At 43.7% G+C, this 20,952-nt stretch overlaps 1 protein-coding gene across 2 annotated transcripts in view; it reads left to right on the plus strand.

The window, feature by feature from the left end:
- The window catches only part of NSMCE2 (NSE2 (MMS21) homolog, SMC5-SMC6 complex SUMO ligase), a 665,833-nt gene that overhangs the window by 8,351 nt on the left and 636,530 nt on the right, over positions 1-20,952 (plus strand). The window contains exons 2-3 of one of the 2 annotated variants that reach the window (XM_069220737.1): positions 4,211-4,349; positions 13,630-13,781. In XM_069220737.1, the coding sequence (XP_069076838.1) occupies positions 13,643-13,781 (139 nt within the window). In that variant the 5' untranslated portion in view covers positions 4,211-4,349; positions 13,630-13,642. The remainder of the gene's footprint in view (positions 1-4,210; positions 4,350-13,629; positions 13,782-20,952) is intronic. The other variant, XM_069220735.1, reaches the window with a different exon arrangement.

The following is a 20,952-nucleotide window of genomic DNA, read 5'->3' on the forward strand; positions in this document are numbered from 1 at the left end:
GAGAGTTGGGCTGGTTGCACCTCTCACTAGACAGTGACACAAAGGGGGCTGGGGTGTAGTCTGCATTTCCTGATGAGCCGTCTGTGCTAGGAGGGAGGGAGGGATGGTCACTCACACCTGAAAGGGCTGTGCCTGCCCTCACACAATGCATTCTCTAACCCCCTGGTGTGTGTCTGGGGCCTGTCCTGGGCAAGGCAGGATTTCACAAACAAGAGAGACTTTCCTTTGAATTTGGCCTACTTCAAAGGGCAAAATGGGTATAAGAAGGGCACCCAAAACCACAGACTTTAGAACACTTATGGAAACCAAGAGGAACCTCTGCCTGGAGAAGAGCTGAAGAGCTGAGGAAGAAGAGCTGCCCTGCCTGTGACTGTGCTTTGTGGAGCTATCCTGCAGTTGCTGCTTCTGCCAGAGTAAGAGGGCAAAGACTGGACTTTGTGTTGCCTTCCTTCTTGTGAAGATCTCCAAGGGCTTGATTTAGAGCTTGCCTCCTGTTGTTTGAAGTCTCAGGGACAGCAAAGACTTCTCTCTGCCAGCACCTGTAGCCTCTGGAGAGACTCCTACTCTGCCAAGTGGTACCCATCCAGTTCCTGGGACCCTGAGAAGAGAAGCTGGTAGCCCAAGAGTGAGAAATTCACACAGACTGCCGTGCGGGGAAAATGATCGACGCAACTCCGATCTGCTGCTGAAAAATCAATGTGCCGCCGGCTTCGTGGCTGAAAATAGATGCCCGCAGCTGGAGAAACGACACGTAGCATCGCTGACAGAGGCTGGTGAGATCACAACCCGCGCTGCGTGGTTTTCGGACCATCGTGTGGCCGAATTTCTGATGCAAACACCACTGGGCATGTTAAAATGACGCAAGGCCTGCCCGGACCTGAGAGTGCTGACCGGATCGACGCATCCCTCTCCGGCGAGAGAAGAAATGACGCACACCTACCCGAGTAAAGGAGAAACGACGCAAGGTCTCGCTCGTGAGTGAAATTGATGCATCACAATCACTTTTTGACGCACACTCGCCAGTCTGGGTTATTTTTGACGCACCCAAGGTGCATTGTCATGCTAACGACGATAGTGTTGTGTTTAAAACTACATGAAGACTCTTTTTTTGTATTTTTAGTAATAGCTTGACTTGTGTATTGTGGATTGTTGTTGTTTTGGTCTTGTTTTGTTTAGATAAATATTTTCTATTTTTCTAAACCTGTGTTGTCATTTTGTAGTGATTTCTTTAAGTTACTGTGTGTGTTGGTACAAATATTTTACCCCTAACACTCTGAATTTAAGCCTTCTGCTCGTGCCAAGCTACCAAGGGGGTGAGCGGAGGTTAGCTGAGGGTGATTCTTTTACCCTGACTAGAGTGAGGGTCCTTGCTTGGACAGGGGGTAACCTGACTGCCAACAAAAGACCCAATTTCTAACAGATTCCATTCATAAACACAGCCTTACCAATGAATATTTTACAACATCTCATTGGGTAAACTAAAACTGTACCTTCAGCCGGCATTGGGTCAGGAGCATTATTGTGGACCTGCAATGAGTTAGCCTAGGAATAGTGTAGAATCTACAAAAAAATATGTTTTTTATGTAATCAGGTTATCCAATATGTTTAAACTGCGCAATTTGTCACTTCTTTTTCCTCCTATAATAGCTGTGAGGTTATCTCCAAACCAGTTTCTGGAAATGTTTTCCCTGCTCCATCGCTGGGAGCAGGGCTGGCTTTAATGCGGTACGACCGATGCAGCCACACCTGCTGCTGACTTTGGTGGGAAGAGGCTCTGTGTTTAAAACTAACTTTTGGTTTGAAAGCACATGAACCTCTTTGTGCATCCAACAGGTTTCAGGAAAAAATGACAGGTTAGACACATCGTAAAGTAGTGCGGAATGTTAATGTGCCTGCTGCAAGCTTTCAGTTGCACCATGGCGGCTGTATATGTGTTTTCAGAGGACAAGTTCTTTGCCAATTCGGTTATTGATTTAAATAAGAGGCAATTCCTAAGATGCTGGCCTTCTCAGCAATTATGGCAGATTTAAATAAACAATCTACCTGAGGAACTTAGTGGATTTTTAGTTTCAAAATAAAAACTATTTTTATATAAAATGAAATCCTATAATAGCAACGAAGTGTTTGTAAAATTGTTATTGTCAGAGTTCTAACCCCAGTGTCCTAATTTGCATAGTCAAATGCCTACCTCAGTGTATGGGTGCAATTTGTAGCAGCAGCGGGTGATGCTCTTGTGGGTGCTTGTGCATCTTTGAACACGGGCACTATTGCTGTCACATGTGGGTGGGTGACCTCCCAAATTAGGTTAAGGGACGTGTAATAGGGCAGTGACATCCTTTACCCTCAGAGGTCGAATAGAATCTTTTGACTTAGACAGGAGTTATAAGATCATCAAATCAAACAATGACAACCAATAGCCATAAACAATAACAATATTCAATAAGGAGTGAGTAATGTATACCACCATGACTTAATTGGCCATGAATTTAGTAAAGTTTAAACATCTATTCCCCTTATATTAACAATGCTAAGGTCACATAAACAATGCCCAAAACCAAATGATAGTAACACAGAAACTACACAGGCTGTCCAAAGCGTCCGAAGAATCTCAATCTTATAAGCGCAATCACCAATAATTAATCCAAAAGAATAATGCAGAATAACAGAAGAATTATTTGGAAAATAGCAGCAGCATTCATTAGTTATGCAGTTGAATCAATCACAATCAGTTAATAAACATTTAATCAAATATTGGGTCAGGCATCCTAACTACCAAATTCTAATTCGAAAAGCATGTGTGGGGCTGGGCTTTGTCACCTGTAAAAATAAGACAACAATTAATTTGCTAAACATCTAACTATGGCGCTAACAAAAACATGCGGTTGGATTTCTGAAGGAAAATAACCTGCATAGCAAAAAAAAAAATGCACATTGGTTATACCTCTCCTAAATGAGACTGTAGCTACAGTCTTTATCAGCGGAGCACAGGAACAACAGGTCTTCAGCAGTCAGCATTAGGAACACGAATAGGGCAACAGTTCAGTAATGTTTGGCCTAATGTATCTAAACTGTTAAAAACCTAAGTAGCTAAGCAAGAACTGAATAACAGAACTGAACTTCACAGAAACTAAACAGGATCTGAGTCTGAATGGAACTGAACATACATCATCTGAAACTTGCTAAATTAAAGTCCCAAAAATCACTAGCTGGGCTTCTATTGGACAAGGCTATGAGGTGTGATAGTGAGCATCCAATTGGACTTTGTTCCTTTTCCATTTATATGTTTCTTAATTCCTTCTTCAAGAAACACTCACCTTTACGCTCCTCTATGAACAGCAGTTTCCATAGAATTACAACATTGTTAAAAACAACCTAGAACACAACATCGAGCTAGCATTGCTTCCAACCAGAAACTAAGGCTCATTGTTAAAACGTGATAACACAGTATAAAAACAGCTGGTTGTCTTAGCCAAGTGCTCAGCTATCTGTCATACAAAATCAAGGAAAGATCTTTCTTAAGCCTGCTTATTGCTGCTTTCTGGTTTTTCTGAAAGGCTCTGAAATTGAGCATTTAGACACCCTTGGACTGTGTTACGTGTCTCCCAACTGTGTGTTTCTGGGTTCAGAAGTCTTTGCATACTCTTGGATTCTTGCCTCTTTCAGTGGAAGGTTTAGGGTTTTGTGATATTTCCTATTAGAACGGAATTTTGAAATAACAATGTGAATAATCTATTTTCATTGTTGGGTGCCCCAAATATGTATACATTCATTTGAATAAACCTTAACATTATTTAGAAATGCTGTAAGTACCAAATGACTCATTATATTATTCACATTTCTACCATAACAAGATTTATTGGATGCTTTTAATGTAATGGGAGACATTCAAGAATTCATGAAACTGTTCTTCTTGAACTTAATGTGCAAAGTAAAAAAACATGTATAACTACTTTTCATTTATAGTTGGTCGTTGTCCCCCAAACTATCACCTCCCAGGTCATTGAACCAACTGAGAATTTCAATCACATTGAGCTCAAAGTGAGGAACAAACAAACAACCAACAGCAACAGCCAGAACAGATTTTCACTTCTTGTTGGTTTTGGCCATTGCAGTTTGCATGTTTGTTCCCCGTGTTGAATTTCATACATTAAAAGGGTACATTTGAAGTGTACCGCTATACTTTACAGCGTAAGACTTTTTTTCCTTTCAGATTTTGAATATTGGATATAAAGGAAAAATGCCACATAGTCCTGAGGGCGGTCTCGCACACTGTTGACTTTTAAGACCGAATCATCAACGATTATACCCCATTGCCGCCAAATCTCCCCACTGTGCTTTCTTCATTATGAGTATGTATTTTAATGTACACTTTATCTATGAGCAAGTGGAATTACACTGATTGATACCACTAATGCATGCATGTATGTATGTGTGGCAGACATCAGTGAGTGTGATTGTTCTGATTCTGTGTACTTATACATCATCTGTGTTTCTTCTTTAATAGTAAAAACGTGTTGTCAAAATAAATCCTTCAGATTTCACAACAACCAGGAACAATCTTCATTCTCTGTTATAAATGCCCTATGAAGCTGAGGTATCAGTTTGTTCAATGTCAGACATAATTATCTTGTCCCATCCTGCTTTAATTGTTTGCTTTTTGGTACTTGTGGCTTTGGGGTTTCCAATGTAAATCCAGGACGATATGTCCCAAGAGGCAAAGAAACAATTGAGCTTGAAGGGCTTCTCATGGCGGACCACAACCCATGTGAAATGTGGGGTGGACTGTAGGAATCTAGTTTGTCACTTGCTAACATTGAGACTGCACTTACAGTGTTTGCAAGCTTCTCTGACAGCTTCTCATTTTGACTCTGTTCCAAACTCCATTCTGGAAGCCACAGAAGGCCTTCATTAGCATTTTGGTACTTCTACTGTTCTGACAATCTCTTCTTTGACTGTCAGCTAAGGAATTATAGCGTTTTCACTTCAAGCCATATGTATCTTGCTGCAGTGAAGGTTGACAGTTGCAAGCTTTCTTGAGCTGTTCTGCTTACACATTTAATAATGTTTATTAAAAATCTAATTCAATGGTGAAGGTTGGTTTTTGATAAATATTTAGGAAAAGTAACTTTTAGAAAATTATCTCTTCTTTGCTTTTCTCAGTCAAAGCTGGTTTATCCTGACCATAGTCTAGTAAAACCACCAAAAATACATTCAACATGTAATACATACAGTAAATAGACTAAAACGTAACAAAAAGAAAATTGAGAAAACCCATAAACAGAACACCAGTTTTGTACATGTTAAATACAAAATCTTTTAAAACCCCCGTAACTGCAATTAAAAATCTTCCAATCGCACATGCAGCATACAGGAATCTCATATTCAATAAGTTAAATGCTTGAATCTGATTTACAATTACGTACTTGGTAAAACATTTTTTAAAATACAGACATTTAAAGACCATAGACAATCTAATAAAATGTAATCCCCATTACATTTTGTCATCATACCGCAAGTACACATACCCAGTTCATCTATCATTGCTGACTCTGCCCTCATATCTACAAAGCAGTGGTTTATCCCAACTCAAAATTTTAATACTGCATACCTGAGCTTGGACTAGGTAAGGTCTCACTGTATGGAAAGCAGTCATCATCAACCCAACCCTTTAACAGAATCCTCATGGATGGTTTCCCCCATAGATACATCAGGTCCTCCTCTGTTAGCAAGCGTTCGTAATTCTGATATGGAGAGCTTCAGCTTCCTCTGATCCAACTTTAATGTAAAACTATTATAAATTTTAATCAACGCTTGTCTCACCTGCTTCACCCATTTCAGTTTGCTAATTTTGACCTCTTCTTTGCAAAAGTATTGCACTGGTTTCTGCCACAGCAGTACGTCTGGATTTTATGCTTTTCTGATCACCTGATATTTGAACGGTTTACTGTGGGTGAGCCTCACTGCAGGTATCTCACCCATGATAATCACATGGTAAACCGACTACAGGTGTTTATCAGCAGTGTCCACTTTTTAGGATAAGGCTGCAGCGACACAGCAAGGGTAAGTGGCACTTGGCTGGTTACATGTGAACACTTGTGCATACGCACGTATGCTGCGCGTGGGAGGCTACAATTGTTCTTAGACTGGTAACAGCACAAAGGTACCCTGGTGCAGTGGGGACTCTGCAGGGTTAGGTTTTCATCTGGGATAGGCCTCGTGACAGTAGTGTACACTGCTAGGGAAAGTCAGTGTGCGTTATTGTTTTAACTATAGTGGCATTCCATTATACACATAGGGAGGGAACTGCCTTAGAGTGTAGTTCCCCTTCTCCAAGGCCTACAGAGTCCATTGTTGTCTTGAATTGGAATGTAACCTGTGTGAGAAAATCAAATTTGTTACTTCCAAAATGATAACTCTATGTCTTGTGGGTCATTCAGAGTTTACATGTTTTCCTGGCTCAGCTCAAGGTCAGAGGGCAGGCCTATTGTCACCCTGCTGTGTACAGTAATTATATTTTCTCCAGCAGCAGAAAGAAAGGCTGCCTCCACATAAACGGAGCAATTAGTACTACATCTCCTACCTAGGTTAGTGGTGCCTATCTTCTGGAACCTTCATCTCGTTTTTATAAATCCTTGCACGGGGGAAGACTCTCTCTTGCCCCCAAATTTTCTACCTTCTTTGCTGCTGGATCTTGGGACTGCCATGGACAACATGAAGAGGAACCCCTTGGCTTCCACTCAGGTCCCAGGACTCTGTCCTGTTGACCCAGGGCCAGTGGGTCTCGCTCAGGGCCAATGAGGCTGGCACCCTTACTCCCCCTGACAACTAGATGGGGGAAGCTGTGGATTTTTTTTGTTCCCACCAACAAATCCCCAAAGGAGAACCGTTGTAGGGATCCAAGAGCACCATCTTTTGGAAGTATCCACCCCTTTGGAGGGGAGGAGGGTTGTTGCAACTGCCCCTGTTGGATAAAGCTCGCCACCAGGAGTAAAAGTAGCCCGGAGCGTCCAAGTCGGGCCAGCGTGGCCCAAGACATGGCCAAAATTTTGGTGACCTTTGACCTAATTTTTCTCCCTCGGAGCACGTGGGGCTCCACTGCCAGTTGATCTGTTTCTTCCCAGAGCCCGGGGATGGTGCACGAAAGCTACATTTATAATGTTGGGGGAGAGAGTGCACTTGTGCTCCCTTTTCAATGTTCCCATGTTGCCTGGGGACTTATGAAAATGGGGGCCAGGACCCCATCCTTGGACACCCAGCACAGCAAGAATGCAGGAAAGCTCTGTTGCGATTCCCCATCGAAAACTGGAAGGACCCAGGACCCCATCAATGGGTCCCGGGGAATGAAGAATATGGGAGAAATGCTGTTGCGCTTTCCCCACTGAGGCAGGAGGGGCCAAGGACTCCATCCCTAAAATGAATGGGAGGAAACCTCCCCTGAACATGTCTGCCAGCTGAAGTGGCAGAGACAAAGGACTGCTGTCTCATAGCACCAAATGTAGGAGTGTGGGCCATGTGGGGAACAGGCGAGGGCAGCCAGGGGTGGGTCCCCTATGCTGCCCTCCATCAGACAACTCTGGGGTCCTGGAGTGGGAGCGGACCCCACCACCTATAAAGTCAAAAGCGAAGCCACATTTTAAAAAAGGAAGATGCTATGAAAAACCTCAGAGTGGCTTTCCCTGGCTCAGCAGTGGAGCCAATAATATGATATTCACTGCTTTCGGAGACTCTACCCATAATGCTTTGTGGGGGCCTTTGTTTTATTTACCTTTTTGTCCAAATCTCAGCCTGTGGTTTTCCTAAGACAATGGAACCACCACCAAAACATTCAGCACAACATGGTCTCCTCAGGTCCTCTTTTGGGTCACCAATCTAAGTTGGGGGGGACCCAAAATTATCATCTTTTCTACTGTTGCATGCGTTTTCAAGTTCTCCCATTGCAGGAGTTTTTGTTCTACAGCCAGGAGTAGTTTGTTCTCTACGGTCCTTGTGTTTTCAAATATTTTAGAAGTCCTGGAATGTGTAAAAATGTATAATGCACTGTTTATGTGTTTACACCTCTATGGGCTGAATGTATGGTTACACTGCAATACTTTTTCACCATGCTGTTTTATTGTGATGCACTCTAGGTGTTGTTTTGACCATTTCAGGTAATGTCAAATTTATGAATGAATGCACAAAGTTTACCCCAATAAAGGTTTTATTGTGTTTTTGCCATGATTGCACATTTTTACTGATTCATGTTTAATTAGCGTCTCATGATGATTGGTCTTGTTTATAATGATTCATCATTATCGCAGTATGACAATGATTTATGCCAAAGTAATATAATTATTACAAAATGACTGTTGAAACTCACTTGATATGTTTGGGTGACCCTTGTAAGGGGTCACCAGTGATTACAAAATGTGACCTATGATATGTATCATCTGCCAGTGTGTTAGACTTGGCATCCTTGGCGTGGACTCCCCTAACTTCTTGCCTCTGCTTACCCGGTTGTTAATATGTGCTTGATACTCTGGGAACTTTACCACTTCTAACCAGTGCTAAAGTGCAAGTGCCTCTATGTAAAATGTATGTGTAATTGGCTTATCCATGATTGGCATATTTGATTTACTAGTAAGTCCCTAGTAAAGTGCACTAGAGGTGCCCATGACCTGTAAATCAAAATGCTACTAGTGGGCCTGCAGCACTGGTTGTGCCACCCACGCGTAGCCCTATAAACATGGTTCAGACCTGCCACTGCAGTGTGTGGGGGCAGTTTTCAACTGCCAATTCGACTTGGCAAGTGTACCCACTTGCCAGGCCTAAACCTTCCCTTTTCATACATAGAAGACTCCCCTAAGGCAGGTCCTAGGTATCCCCATGACAGGGTGCGGTGTATGTTAAAGGTGGGACATGTACTGATGTGTTTTACATGTCTTAAAAATGAAATACTGTTAAATTCATTCTTTACTGTTGCAAGGCCTGTCGCTCTCATAGGTTAACATGGGGGCTGCCTTTAAATATTGTTAAAGTGCAGAGTCCCTTTGAGTGCAGGAGTTTGGGGTCCCTGAACTCACAATTTAAAAGTACATCTTTTAGTGAAGTTGTTTTTTTGAATTTTAGTTTGAAAATGCCACTTTGAGAAAGTAGGCATTTTCTTGCTTAAACCATTCTGTGACTCTGCCTGTTTGTAGATTCCCTGTCTGGGTCAGCCTGACAGTTGGGCTGTTTGTGAATCCCCTCCAGACAGTGACACAAAGGGAGCTGGGGTGTAGCCTGCATATCCGGATGGGCCTTCTGGGCTAGAGTGGAGGGAGGAGTGGTTACTTACACCTGAGTGGGCTGTGTCTGCCCTAACACAATGCAGTCTCCAACCCCATGGTGTGTGTCTGGGGCCTGGCCTGGGCAAGGCAAGATCTTATGAACAGAGACTTTCCTTTGAAGTTTGCCTACTTCAAAGGCAGAAAGGGGCACAGTGGACCCAAAACCCCATATTTTCAGATTACTTGTGGAACCAAGAGGAACCTTTGCCAAGGAGAAGAGCTGAAGCGCTGGAGGAAGTTTACCACCCCTTTGCCTGTGACTGCTTTGCTGTGTTGGCCTGCAGTTGCTGCTTCTGACTGAAACAGGACAAAGACTGAACTTTGTGTATATTCCCGCTTGTGAAGAATCTTCAAGGGCTTGGACTGAGCTTGCCTCCTGGTTTAAAGTCTCAGGGCCATCAAAGACTTTCTCCGCCAGCACCTGGACTATCTATCCTAGGCTTGTATCTCCCTTACCCTGACTAGAGTGAGAGTCCCAGCTTGGACAGAATGCAAACTGACTGTCATCCAGAGACCCCATTTTTAACACTTCCCTGTATATTTACATTTGTGTTTCCTTCCAGTGTCCCTATAATACTTCTCCCACCATTGTCACTCTGATTAAGCTCGTAGGCTGGGAGCCTTTTTATAACACCACCTCCTTGTCCCCGTCTTTGGTCATGCTCACCCCATTATTTTGATTTACATTGAAGCATCTTTTGCACTGTCCCCCATTGTAAGCTCTTCCCTCAGTCTGTGCATGTTCACTGATCTTGCATGGTACTACACAAGTCACCTGCTAGACATATATAAGCAGCCGGTAGGTGCTAACCTGGGCCCCACAATTCAACAGCAGGCCTATTTTTCCCTAGGTAAGCTGCAGCTGATACAACTGAAGCAAAATCCAGCAAGCAGACGCTTACCTCCCCCCTTCTAGTATCCAAACTGGGCTGCGCCGAAAGGCCTCTATCCCCGCTGCTGCCTCCACCAGCAGAATAAACAAAGCTCACTGTCAAATTCTGATGCAGTCTTCTGTCCCAAACAAACTATGCTCCAGTCATCGGCTGAACTGTGGCCACACAACCCCAAAGAACCAAAATTACTGGCCACAAGGGCTGGGTTCAACCCCTTGCCAGCACGTCATGCTTACCGGCACCCGAGGAGCACTAGCATGGCTTACCGGTGTTCTCCCCCAGCAATGTTGAGTTAAGAACTGGGCCTGCCCTCAATGGTTATGAGCTTTGGGAATATGGATTGTGAATGTGGCATAATCCAAGGATACAGACCCTAAAAACGGGTGAAAAGTTCCTGGAGGGGGCCTTCGGTCGACTTCTCATGTCTGCTCCATTTGAGTGGACGGGCACGAGCATGGCAGTGGGGCATCAGGGGTGGCTTCTTAGAAGCAACAGAAGGGGGGAGGCTAATAATATCTAAAAGCTTGAAGCTCCAGAAGGCTAAATTGCATTAGCCTGCAAGCAGCTGTGCCTGCCAGTGATTGACCATAATGAGGTGAGAAATCTGTTCCCAAATCAGAGTAATGTCTTAGGCCTGCTCAGCTGGGTGGACTGGAACTGAGGAATGTGACACCTGTAAGCTGAGGAAGAACACCTAATGGGGTTCATGACTTTAATTTACTTCAGAGGGACAAAGGTAAGGTCTACCCACTAACAGTTAAATGTAAAGGGAGATCTGAGGAAGGGACGACCTGTTCTTTAGGCCTTCTGTAGCCCGTTAAGACACCGGATCAGTGAGAGGGTGAGCTTGTCAGAGAACCACTTTGATGTACCCAAGGAAGGGACTGCACATTACCCTAAACACACCCCTAGCTGGCCCACAGGCTTTCTTCAAGGGCATAAGGTCTGTGCCATCTTGGATTTCATACGAATTGCGCAATATGGGCTAATTTGCAGTAAAGAAAACAGGATTTGCTGCAAAAGTGGGAAGGGTTGCCCCGAAAACCTTTTCCTAATTGGTTAAGGAGTGTCCAGGATGCCCCCCTGACCACTGGCTTATAGATCCTATAAAAGTGGCAGAAAAGCAGCAGAACAGAAGAGGACTGAACCTGTGGTCTGAAACCTGAGAGGAGACCTGAAGAGCTTAACATGCTCCCACCTGTACCCAAGACAAAGAAGTGGACTTTAATGGGCAATTGTCTGACCTCCCATGTGGCAGCAGGAATGTCAAAAGCTGCAAGAGTTCCTTTTCCTTAAGTGACAAATGACTTTCTGCAACTGGAAGATGACTGTACCTTTCTGGTCTCCTCTAACAGAGTGACTTTCGACCCCTAAGTGCTGTTTCTTTGGTCCTGATATTTATTTTGAAATGTCTGGAAACAATTTAACTTGGAAACGTTTGGGACTTCCAAACCTATGGATGGCTGTACTCAAGCCAATGGTGTTACTTTACTGGAAAAGAAAAATGGTTCAGCTCTGGGCTTTTTGCTGCCTGAAAATCCACTTCTTTGGAACCTCATGGCAAGGCTATCCTGCTTCGTTGTGACCTTCCCAGCTACAGCTTGCTGCCTTGCCTTGATGGAGGGATCCAAGCTTCTAAAAATAGACTAAGGGCCCAATTTATGTATTGGCAGCATGTATTTTCTGTGAAAATGGTGATGGAGTATACATGCCGCCATTATTAATGTCTGTCCACTCAATTTAAATGCAGGTGGACCTTCAGTTTGGCTATGGCAGAGACTACTCTAACTGCCGTGGCCAAAGTCCTCCAGTGGCTCTGTGGAGTAAGGCCCATCTGAGAAATGGCTTCATGTCTGCCCGCCCGCCCGCCCAATTTAGATGGGCAACATGTGGTGTTTTTTTTTTTTTTTTTTTTTTTTTTTTTTTTTTTTTTACTGTTTCTTACTACCCGGTGACACCATGTGGTGAGGAACTGTAAAATTATAATGCTCCCTCGCAGTGGGAGTCGACTCCCATGGCAAGGTAAGATATATATTTTTTTCTTTTAAAAAAGAAAGACCCAAAACGGGATTTTCTTTTTGAAAAGAAAAATAGATCACACTGTGCTTCAGGGCTGCGTAGCACAGAGCAATTTGCATTGCCAGAAACCACCATCACAGTGGTTCCTGTCAATGCCTTTATAATGACCACCTGCTTGATGGTCATTTATAAATTAGGTTGGTGGTCTCTCTAACATGGGGACGGAGTAATTTACTCCTTCCCAATGGCAGAATGGCGGTCTGGCTGGCGTGAATTCAATCTGGTCCTAAGTCTGATGGTATCAACTATGACCTGATGAAGGTTCTAAAAGTATTCAGCCAACGAAAGGATTTTCTTGGGCGCAAAAAGGGACTTTTCCCGCCTAAACCAGCAGCTTCTGCTGGACCTCCCTCAACACGTAAATGATTTTGAATACGCAGATTTGCCCAACTGGAATTCTCACCTCCATTTCAGAGAACAAGTCAGAAAGTAAAAACTTCGACTGTCTTGGCATATCCCATCCGTACTCCAGTGCTTAATTTGTGCTTGTTGTGTCCGGTGCGGTGCACCGGCACTTATTTCTGAGGGCCGGCGCTTAATTTTCTGTCTCAAGCATTTACTGCGAGCAAAAGACATTTGGGAAAGACGGAGGAAGAGAAAAAAGAAAAAGCATCAGAAAGGGGAAAGGTAGGAAGCTGCAAGAGTAAGCTGAAGGGGCAGGGAGTGGCTATAAATGGACTGGAGGGGCCAGAGGTGGCTTCAGGATTACGCTGCCTCAGTATTATGTGCTCGCAATTTTAATTGCAGCTGCCGAGTGTTTAAGAGGAGAGCTTTGAGCACCAGTACCTTTTTTATTTACAAATTAAGCACTGCCGTACTCCATCACGACTAACCTGAAACTAAGCCTGTGTTCCGATCACATGCACAGAGTATTTTTTTCTAGGCCTTTTTTCACTTAAATCTTTAAAAAAAATCAAATCTCAAATCCCCTATGGATATATGTGATTTGGTGTCATCTCGTTTAATAAATGGTTCTCCATTTATATAAATTGTTGTGTTTTTATTTGTGTTTTTTTTTTTTTTTTTAAACTTTTTATGAGTTTTGGTGTATTAAATGCTTTACACATTTTCTCTACGTTAAGTCTGTCCGTTTTGTCCCATAGCTACCAGGGGTTGAGCTCATGTTTAATGAAACAAACCTTGTGTTGGACCTAACCAGTTGATCGCTTTATTACTTGTGGTGGACTAACATCCACCCCAATTAATAAACCACCTTCTTATAGTACACATGTAATATTTTGACAAAAACTGGTATGTGTGAATACCAAATAGAAGTATCAGCTTTCTATAGCCATACCCTCTCTATGAAGCCTTTTTGTAAAACTTTTGAATGTTTTTTTAAATACATCTAGATAAGAATTGAAGATGCCTGGGCGTTCATCTTTGGCAGTTTCATTCAGCTCTGTTGATTCTTCCCTCTCCTCGCTAAAGAATTGTCAGGCCTACATCAACACTGGAATGGAAATTGCTACGAATGTTGCTCTTGACCTCTTAGAAACGGAAAGTAAGTGGAAGATGGAATTTAATTTGATTTTCTGTTCAGTATTCTTTTCACCTAATGAATGTACAATCCCTTCTCAACCTATTGTCTTAACACTTGCAGTTTGGCACACAATCTTGCTTTCAGAAATAGGAATATAAGACTCAAAAAAAGTGTTTTCTATTAAGAGTTCTATTTTGGTTTATATACTGGAAAATATCAAACAGCATTTTTCTGTACTAACTTGGTAAAGAAGATAGGAAGAGTAAAAATGAACTTAAATTTGAAAACCCTTTTGGTAGAAACGGAGGACACAGAAGGGGAAGTGTGTGGGTTCACCAATGTAAAACCAGAAAAAAGTGTATGTGGTGGTACCAATCCCCCTCCATCTCGCACACAATTAGTTGAAACACATCTATGGTAAACAATGTCTCCAAGCTATGATTTAGTCCACATAAGCTATGACTACACTGATAATTCTCAAATGAAGTCAACTAAAGGAGAAATGTTTCCCTTAATTTTAGGCACTTTATTTCTAGTTTAATCTCTCAGCATGAATGTTAAGATAATGTGTGTGTATGTAGGGAAGGAATATGTTGCAGTCATATAAATTAACCCAGGTCGGATAGGTCTGCCTCTCTTTAACAGACAGAGTTATAAATGATGGGGTGTTACAAGGTTTTTGTTTTGAGATCCCAGATCAATCAGAGGTTACTTAGCCTTGTTCTGTGAATTACCACTGGTGCCTCAGGGCCTTAATTCTGTTTCACCTCATTTAAAATGCCCATGTACTCATTTTTAGTACACAACACTTTCAGGGTGGAGAGCTCAAGCAGCCAAGGCTTACTTCAGGACTTAGATGGGTTTCGAAAGGCAGTATGAAGCAACAGATACTTATTAATGCACAGAATAGTCAGTACTACACTTCAGAATAAGGGAAATAAATGTATTACTGGTAAACCGTACACTTCAAACAGTGATTTAAAAGACACATAGAAATGGCAGCCACTATCTGATTCTTAGACACAAGGCTGCAAATGTTTTTAGCCTTTCACTTTAGGCTCAAGAAGTCCGGTTCTATAGCCAGTGTTAACCAGAGAGGAACATTTTGAGACTCGGGTAAGGTCTGATGTCTTTGTATTCAATGTTTGTCAATGGATCAGAAGTGCAAACAAAATGATACATTGCTACAAGGTGTGGAACTGGCATGTCTATCCCACTCATTCAGTGACGAAATTAGCGATAGTGGTTTCCTTAGAAATTTTAGAAATTGACTCAGCCCCCTGTTGACCTAAAGCCATTATGAAATAGAAGATCTCCATCAGAAACTTTAGAGTTAAGTAGTTCCAAATCTTTAAAATATACATTTTATTCTGTTTTAGCATTCCAAAAATATGATACTCTGATTGATTCTGTGACTTGCTCAGTTCTGAAAATGCCATTTTCCACCCAGACATTCCAGTGTGCTCTGTTGGCTAGAAGAGTAATGTATGTGTGAATATCAAACATTAGATTGCGGGTCCTTACCCCGCATGCCTTTACCCCACTGGTATTAAAACGCGTTGACCTTCACAAGCTGGGATTTACATTTCGTGCTTTTACTCCACATTGTAAAGTCTGATATATTGTTGTTAGTGGGGGGGTTCCCCCCAAACCCTCCTCGTTTTACTCTGTTTTGGGGAGTATAAAATCCCAGATTTTTTTTTTTTTTTAAATAGTTAATTAATTAGATCTTATCTCTGCTGATACTGATTTACCCATACCCACCCGACTTAACTCTACCAAACCCTTAACCCTAATATCACTCTTACCTCATTACCACTACCCACCCCTTAATCCTAACCTCACCTTTACCCTCGTTATCTCCTTCCTCCCAGAATCCCTTAAAATACCCTTTCCCTCCTCTACCTCTAATGAGCCCACAACCCTAAATCACGCCTGCAACCTTTTGTACTTTACTCGTACCGCTATCCCTTTTTTGTCCTTTAAAATAGTTATTTGAAACAAAAAATATATACTTATCCACAGGCTAAAGTACTACGGGGGAAAGGTAAAAACTCATTAGCATCACTTAACTGTGGGGTACTTACATGCCTGGTAAAGCCTGTATAGCAATGGTCATGCAAGGTGAAAGCTGTGGGGTAAATGTAACATACCATACTTAATGTTCTAAATAAACTCAAATTCATAGTTATTGCTGTCAAAGTACGTCTCTCTAGTTCAGAGATATTTTACTGTTCAAAAATATACTATTTGAGCAATAGGTCTTGCCCAATTTATTTCTCCTAAATAACGCCTCATCGTTTTGTCCACCAGATGCATATTTTAATAATATAACACAACCCTACACATTTATTTTGTTGAGTCTAACAGAATGATGCCTGCATCCGGAATCTGAGGTCTCCAGCAGTCCTTAATGTCAGGCAAAACCAAAACCTCCGTTCATTGCTTAAACCTTTAGTCTTGAACAGAGAATATAGGTTCCTGCTCTCTCCAATCTCAATAGTGGTGATCTTTTCTTGGGACTCCTTAAGGCAGGGGTCTTCAAACTGGGGGGGCCTCAAGTGATCCAGGGGGGGCACCAGGCTCTGGCCAAAAGAAGCATTTCACATATAACAGTGTCTTGTTTTAAGCATAAACATATTAGTGCATTTAAAAAAAGGCAACAGTACTTAACTGCAATGTTTAAATATATCTAGACATCTTTAAACATTGCCATCTTTATAAAATATTTGTGAAAAATTCTGAAGGGGGGAGGGGGGGGCAATGATTTTTATTTTTCAACTTGGGGGGGTGGGGGGGAATGCAGCATTAAAAAGTTTGGAAACCACTGCCTTAAGGTGTATATTACTGGGTACATAAAGAAATCTTGGAAGGAGTTCAATTTTCAAAATGTTAACTTTACCCTATATGCCTAGCTGTAAAGCAGCCCATCATTTTTTCATATCCTTTCCAATTTGGTTCATTAATAGCTTTAGAGTCATTTCAGCTAGTGCATCCTGTTTGGGAATTCTTATTGAAAAACATGAATCCCCAGATAACAGATTGAGGTCCTGAGTTAGTTTGGTGGCGGGAGTTACTCCGTCACAAACGTGACATATATCCCATCCATCGTATTGCGATATCATTATTGCCTATGGAAATCGTAATACAGCGGACAGGATATTTGGCATGTTTGTGACCGAGTAACTCATCCGCCAAACTCTAAATCAGCCCGGTGTCTTTTATTCCTCCCCATCTGTTACCATTTGATTTTATTATATCCTCATTGTCTTAGATTTCTGTCAATTAATCTAATAGTCTGAAAACTTCCAGGTTATTTTTTTTAAAGGTCTTTCTATTGCAAAAATCCAGCAAAGAATTTGCACTGTGATGAAAACATCAGGCATATTAGGACCATGGCAGCACCATCAGTGTGGCCTGAACTTAAAAGGTTCATAAAAAACAGTTTGTGTAGGTCTGCTCTCCAGCTGCAGGGCCACACGGCTAGAACCCACGGGGGTGGGTGGAGGGGCATTGGGCACAAGTCCACCTTTGCTTTTGTTCCACAATCCCCCAAATCTTAATCCACTTGTGAGGGCAGCCTCTTCCTTCGTAGTCCGATTTTTTTTGGCCAGCATGGCCCAGTCCATATTCTTTTTGTACTCACAGTTGGGGCACCAGTTTAACTCTCCACGTCCGCACGATATTATGCTTATCAGTGATTAACTCCAAGATAACCCACAGCCTCTCCATCCTGACAAGATCAGACATATCCCATACATTTAGGAGACCCCACTTTGCTGATGCCACCAGGTTACCACCACACACTCCTATTATGCATGCAACCACTCCCTGACCACAACCACAGAGCATCCTACTGTCCCTTGCACGGGCCTAGGGTGAGCAGGGTGCCTAACCCTGAAGTGGAAGAGCATCAATTTCCTTACGGCCACGCCGGCCCTTCGCTGACTTGCGCGAGTGCCGCAAGGGAAGGCCTTACTGGATAGGTGTCGGCCTGCGGTGTCTGTGGAGCTGCACCAAGGAAGACCGGAGCACCTGGGATGCCCCTGGACTGAAGGAGTGGGGGTCACCCCTGATAGCCTGATAGAGGAGTGACTGCAGCCTGACTCCTACCTGGAAGCAGAGGGGTAGGCTGCTGAGCGCAAAGAGATGGGAGGTGGCGTTTGCCACAAAAGCATACATGCGGCGGCTGTGCTGGCGGACTCCCTTGAGAGCTCGATATTGGAGAGGGCTCTCAGAGACTGCGTTGAGGGCTCTGGAGGTCTCTGGTGGTGGCGACTGTGTCCCCGGGGACCCGACTGATTGTGGGGCCTTCGATGTGATCGGACGAGGCGAAGTGTGCCGCCAATGGAGGCTTGATCTGGGCCCTTGCATACAGACACGGAGCACTAGAGGAAAGAGGCTTCCGCTGTTGGCCACGAAGTTATGCTGGAGCGTCACGCATCACGACCTCCCACAGATACTGGAGAGACAGCACTCAGGGGATCGGAGCTGCACGGGAAGTATGGAGGCTGCGGGGCCTGCAATCCCCTATAGCTGGTAGGTGCGGGGACCTGGTGACTTTGCCTGCTTTTTGAAACATCGCAAATAGCTCTCCTCTACACCCCCTGAGTGACACCTTAAGGGGCTATGGTCTGCTTTGCCCTAACAGTGCTCGTTGCTTTATTTGGGTGGAACCCTTCAGAGCAGGCCCAACTAGACCGCTAGCCTAGTAGCCGGGGGATTATATGAACACTGTGAGGGTCCACATGAAAGCTGATGCCTTGATGGAGACTGTGCGGGGACCCACAGCGGCTGCATAGCAACAACAACCAGGGAATTGAGGGGATGGGGGCAGGGACAGATCACACCTGATGCTCTGTGTGATGCAGGTAATCTCCCTGACAATTAGACGGGAAGCAAGAGGGTTCACTGGTGGCACTGCAGGCCTCTGGATTGGGTGTCTCCTCCGCACTTGCACAATAGAATGAGAGGCTAGTGTCAAGATCTTTGTGTGTGAGCTGAAGTATTCTCTTTGAAGCGCAAGTGTGACAAGTGACAGCTCCGCCCCCATCATCTAGTAAGGATGATCCATCCTGCCAACACCAAGACCAGGAGTCTGGTTCTTGACCTTCTGCTGACTGCCCCCACAAGAACTTGCAGTCTGGGGTCGCCCTTAAGGTAGTCAACCACACTGTCCACACAACCTTTACTGTTGGCCAGCACCCACCTGACCTGTCGGTAGCCTGGGTAAATCGCTGAATATTGAACAGATTGCAACATGGGGAAAGATCAACACCAAAGACAGGCGCAGGGTCACACCATAACCCAATATGCAAACCCACGCTTTGGCTCACCAGACAGGACCAGGACACGCCAAAGCACTTGCCAGAGTGACAGGAGGAGCCTTTGTGTGCAGTCTTTTTTGGAAGCCATACAGTGCTGAAGACTGGTATTTGAGGGACACATTGCCAGAGTGTTGGTGGAGGTCAACCTGCTCCAGGCAGATCTATGTAAGATGGGAGACAAGGTTACTGAGGCGGAATCAAGCATAACGACCCTATAAACCAAGGCACACCAACATAAACAGCACGTAGTGCACATGACTACAGTCACCACTACACTTGAGGACAGAGCCGAGGACGCGGAGCTATGCTAGAGAAGAAACAAAATCTGCCTCCTGGTGTTTCCGAAGAGGGCAAAGGAAGAGTCCATGGAGTCGTTCCTCGAGAAGAAGGTGAAGACAAAGCTGAAGCCAGTGGGCTTATCAGAACACTTCCTGAATGAACGTGCACATAGAGCATTGGCTCCAATACCCTTTCTGGGTGCCCCGCCTCGGGCTCTCATTTTTAGGCTGCTGAATTACAGGGATGTGATCCTCAGGGTGTGCAAAATCTTCCTCAAGGTGAAGAACGGTCTCAGAGTTATGGGCATCCACTACATGCTCCTTTATCTGGATAAACTGTGAGTCCTTGACACTGGCAAATCCCATATCTTTGAGCGACCTGAAGATGTGTGGACCTAGTTAGACTTGGCAGATGCAATGCGAGGACGCCCTCTGGCTGAAACAGAGGCGTTCCACACAACTGGCAAGCAGCATGGGACACAGCGTCACCGCCCCGCCTTTGAAAGACACAACATGCAGCAGGGGGCACTGGCTGTGCGATAATGATACGATGGCTGCGACAACTATGGACCATCAGGCAGCATTGGAGACTGATAGAAAGGTCTCCTCAGGCGAGGACGAAGACTCTGCCTCACTGCCAGACACAGGGTTCTTCGTCCCGGAGACAGAAGCCTGAGTCTTAATTGATCTCTGGTATAATATGTGGGGAAAAAATGTGTGGACCATGGTTTGGCTTTCTGTTGCAGAATAATGAGAACAGCTCGTTACCGCATAGTGTGAGTGGAAGCTGAGAGAGGAGGTGTGATTGGTGGCTTCATAAGGGAGAATGCACGTGTAGCTGCCTGGGGGAGACGTGTGTTATGCTACGGAGCCCTGCTTGGATGTGATATGGCATGTCTGGCATTGATAAGCCACCTGTGGTCACATAGGGTATGACTCATTTGTATTAGCTCTCGCGGCTCTGAATGGTGATTCAATAGTTAGGTGCTGAATGAGAGATGCACAGCTGTGGAAAAGTTGTAGGCTGTATGATGTAAATTGTCTGACTCCTGGTATCATTATGATGTACTGGGGAGTTTGATAATTCGAGAAATTGACAAAGACACTCATAATGAATCTGATCATACAAGTTCCATCTCGGGTGCAAAATTGATGTTGATTTTTGACATGTTTTCCCCGGGTGAGAGGGGGATTTTCTGGAAGGCTTCTTAGGGAGGGAAGTTTATGGGCGAACTAAAGGGGGACGATTGTGCAAATCCTGGCACATCAACTATTGTGGACAAAATTTCAGAACTTTTCAGCCGTTTATTGTACTGGCATGTAGGGGGTTCATGTTGGTTTATTTGTTTGATTGTTGTACTTTGGTCACTGCCAGATTGACATGATAAGAATTGCCTGAATTAATCAATTGCAACTAATCGACAATCACTATCCCGAATATGTTGAAACTCCTGTCCTGGATTGTTCCCTGGGGTTGGGCTACTACTAAAAAAGATAGAATACTGTCCCTTCTTAAACATGTGATAGTTGTTTCCTGTTTAAAGGAAACACATCTCACAGATGAAGAGGCAACAAAACTATAAAAAG

Source organism: Pleurodeles waltl, chromosome 2_2, assembly GCF_031143425.1.
Source record: "Pleurodeles waltl isolate 20211129_DDA chromosome 2_2, aPleWal1.hap1.20221129, whole genome shotgun sequence".
NCBI lineage: Eukaryota > Metazoa > Chordata > Amphibia > Caudata > Salamandridae > Pleurodeles > Pleurodeles waltl.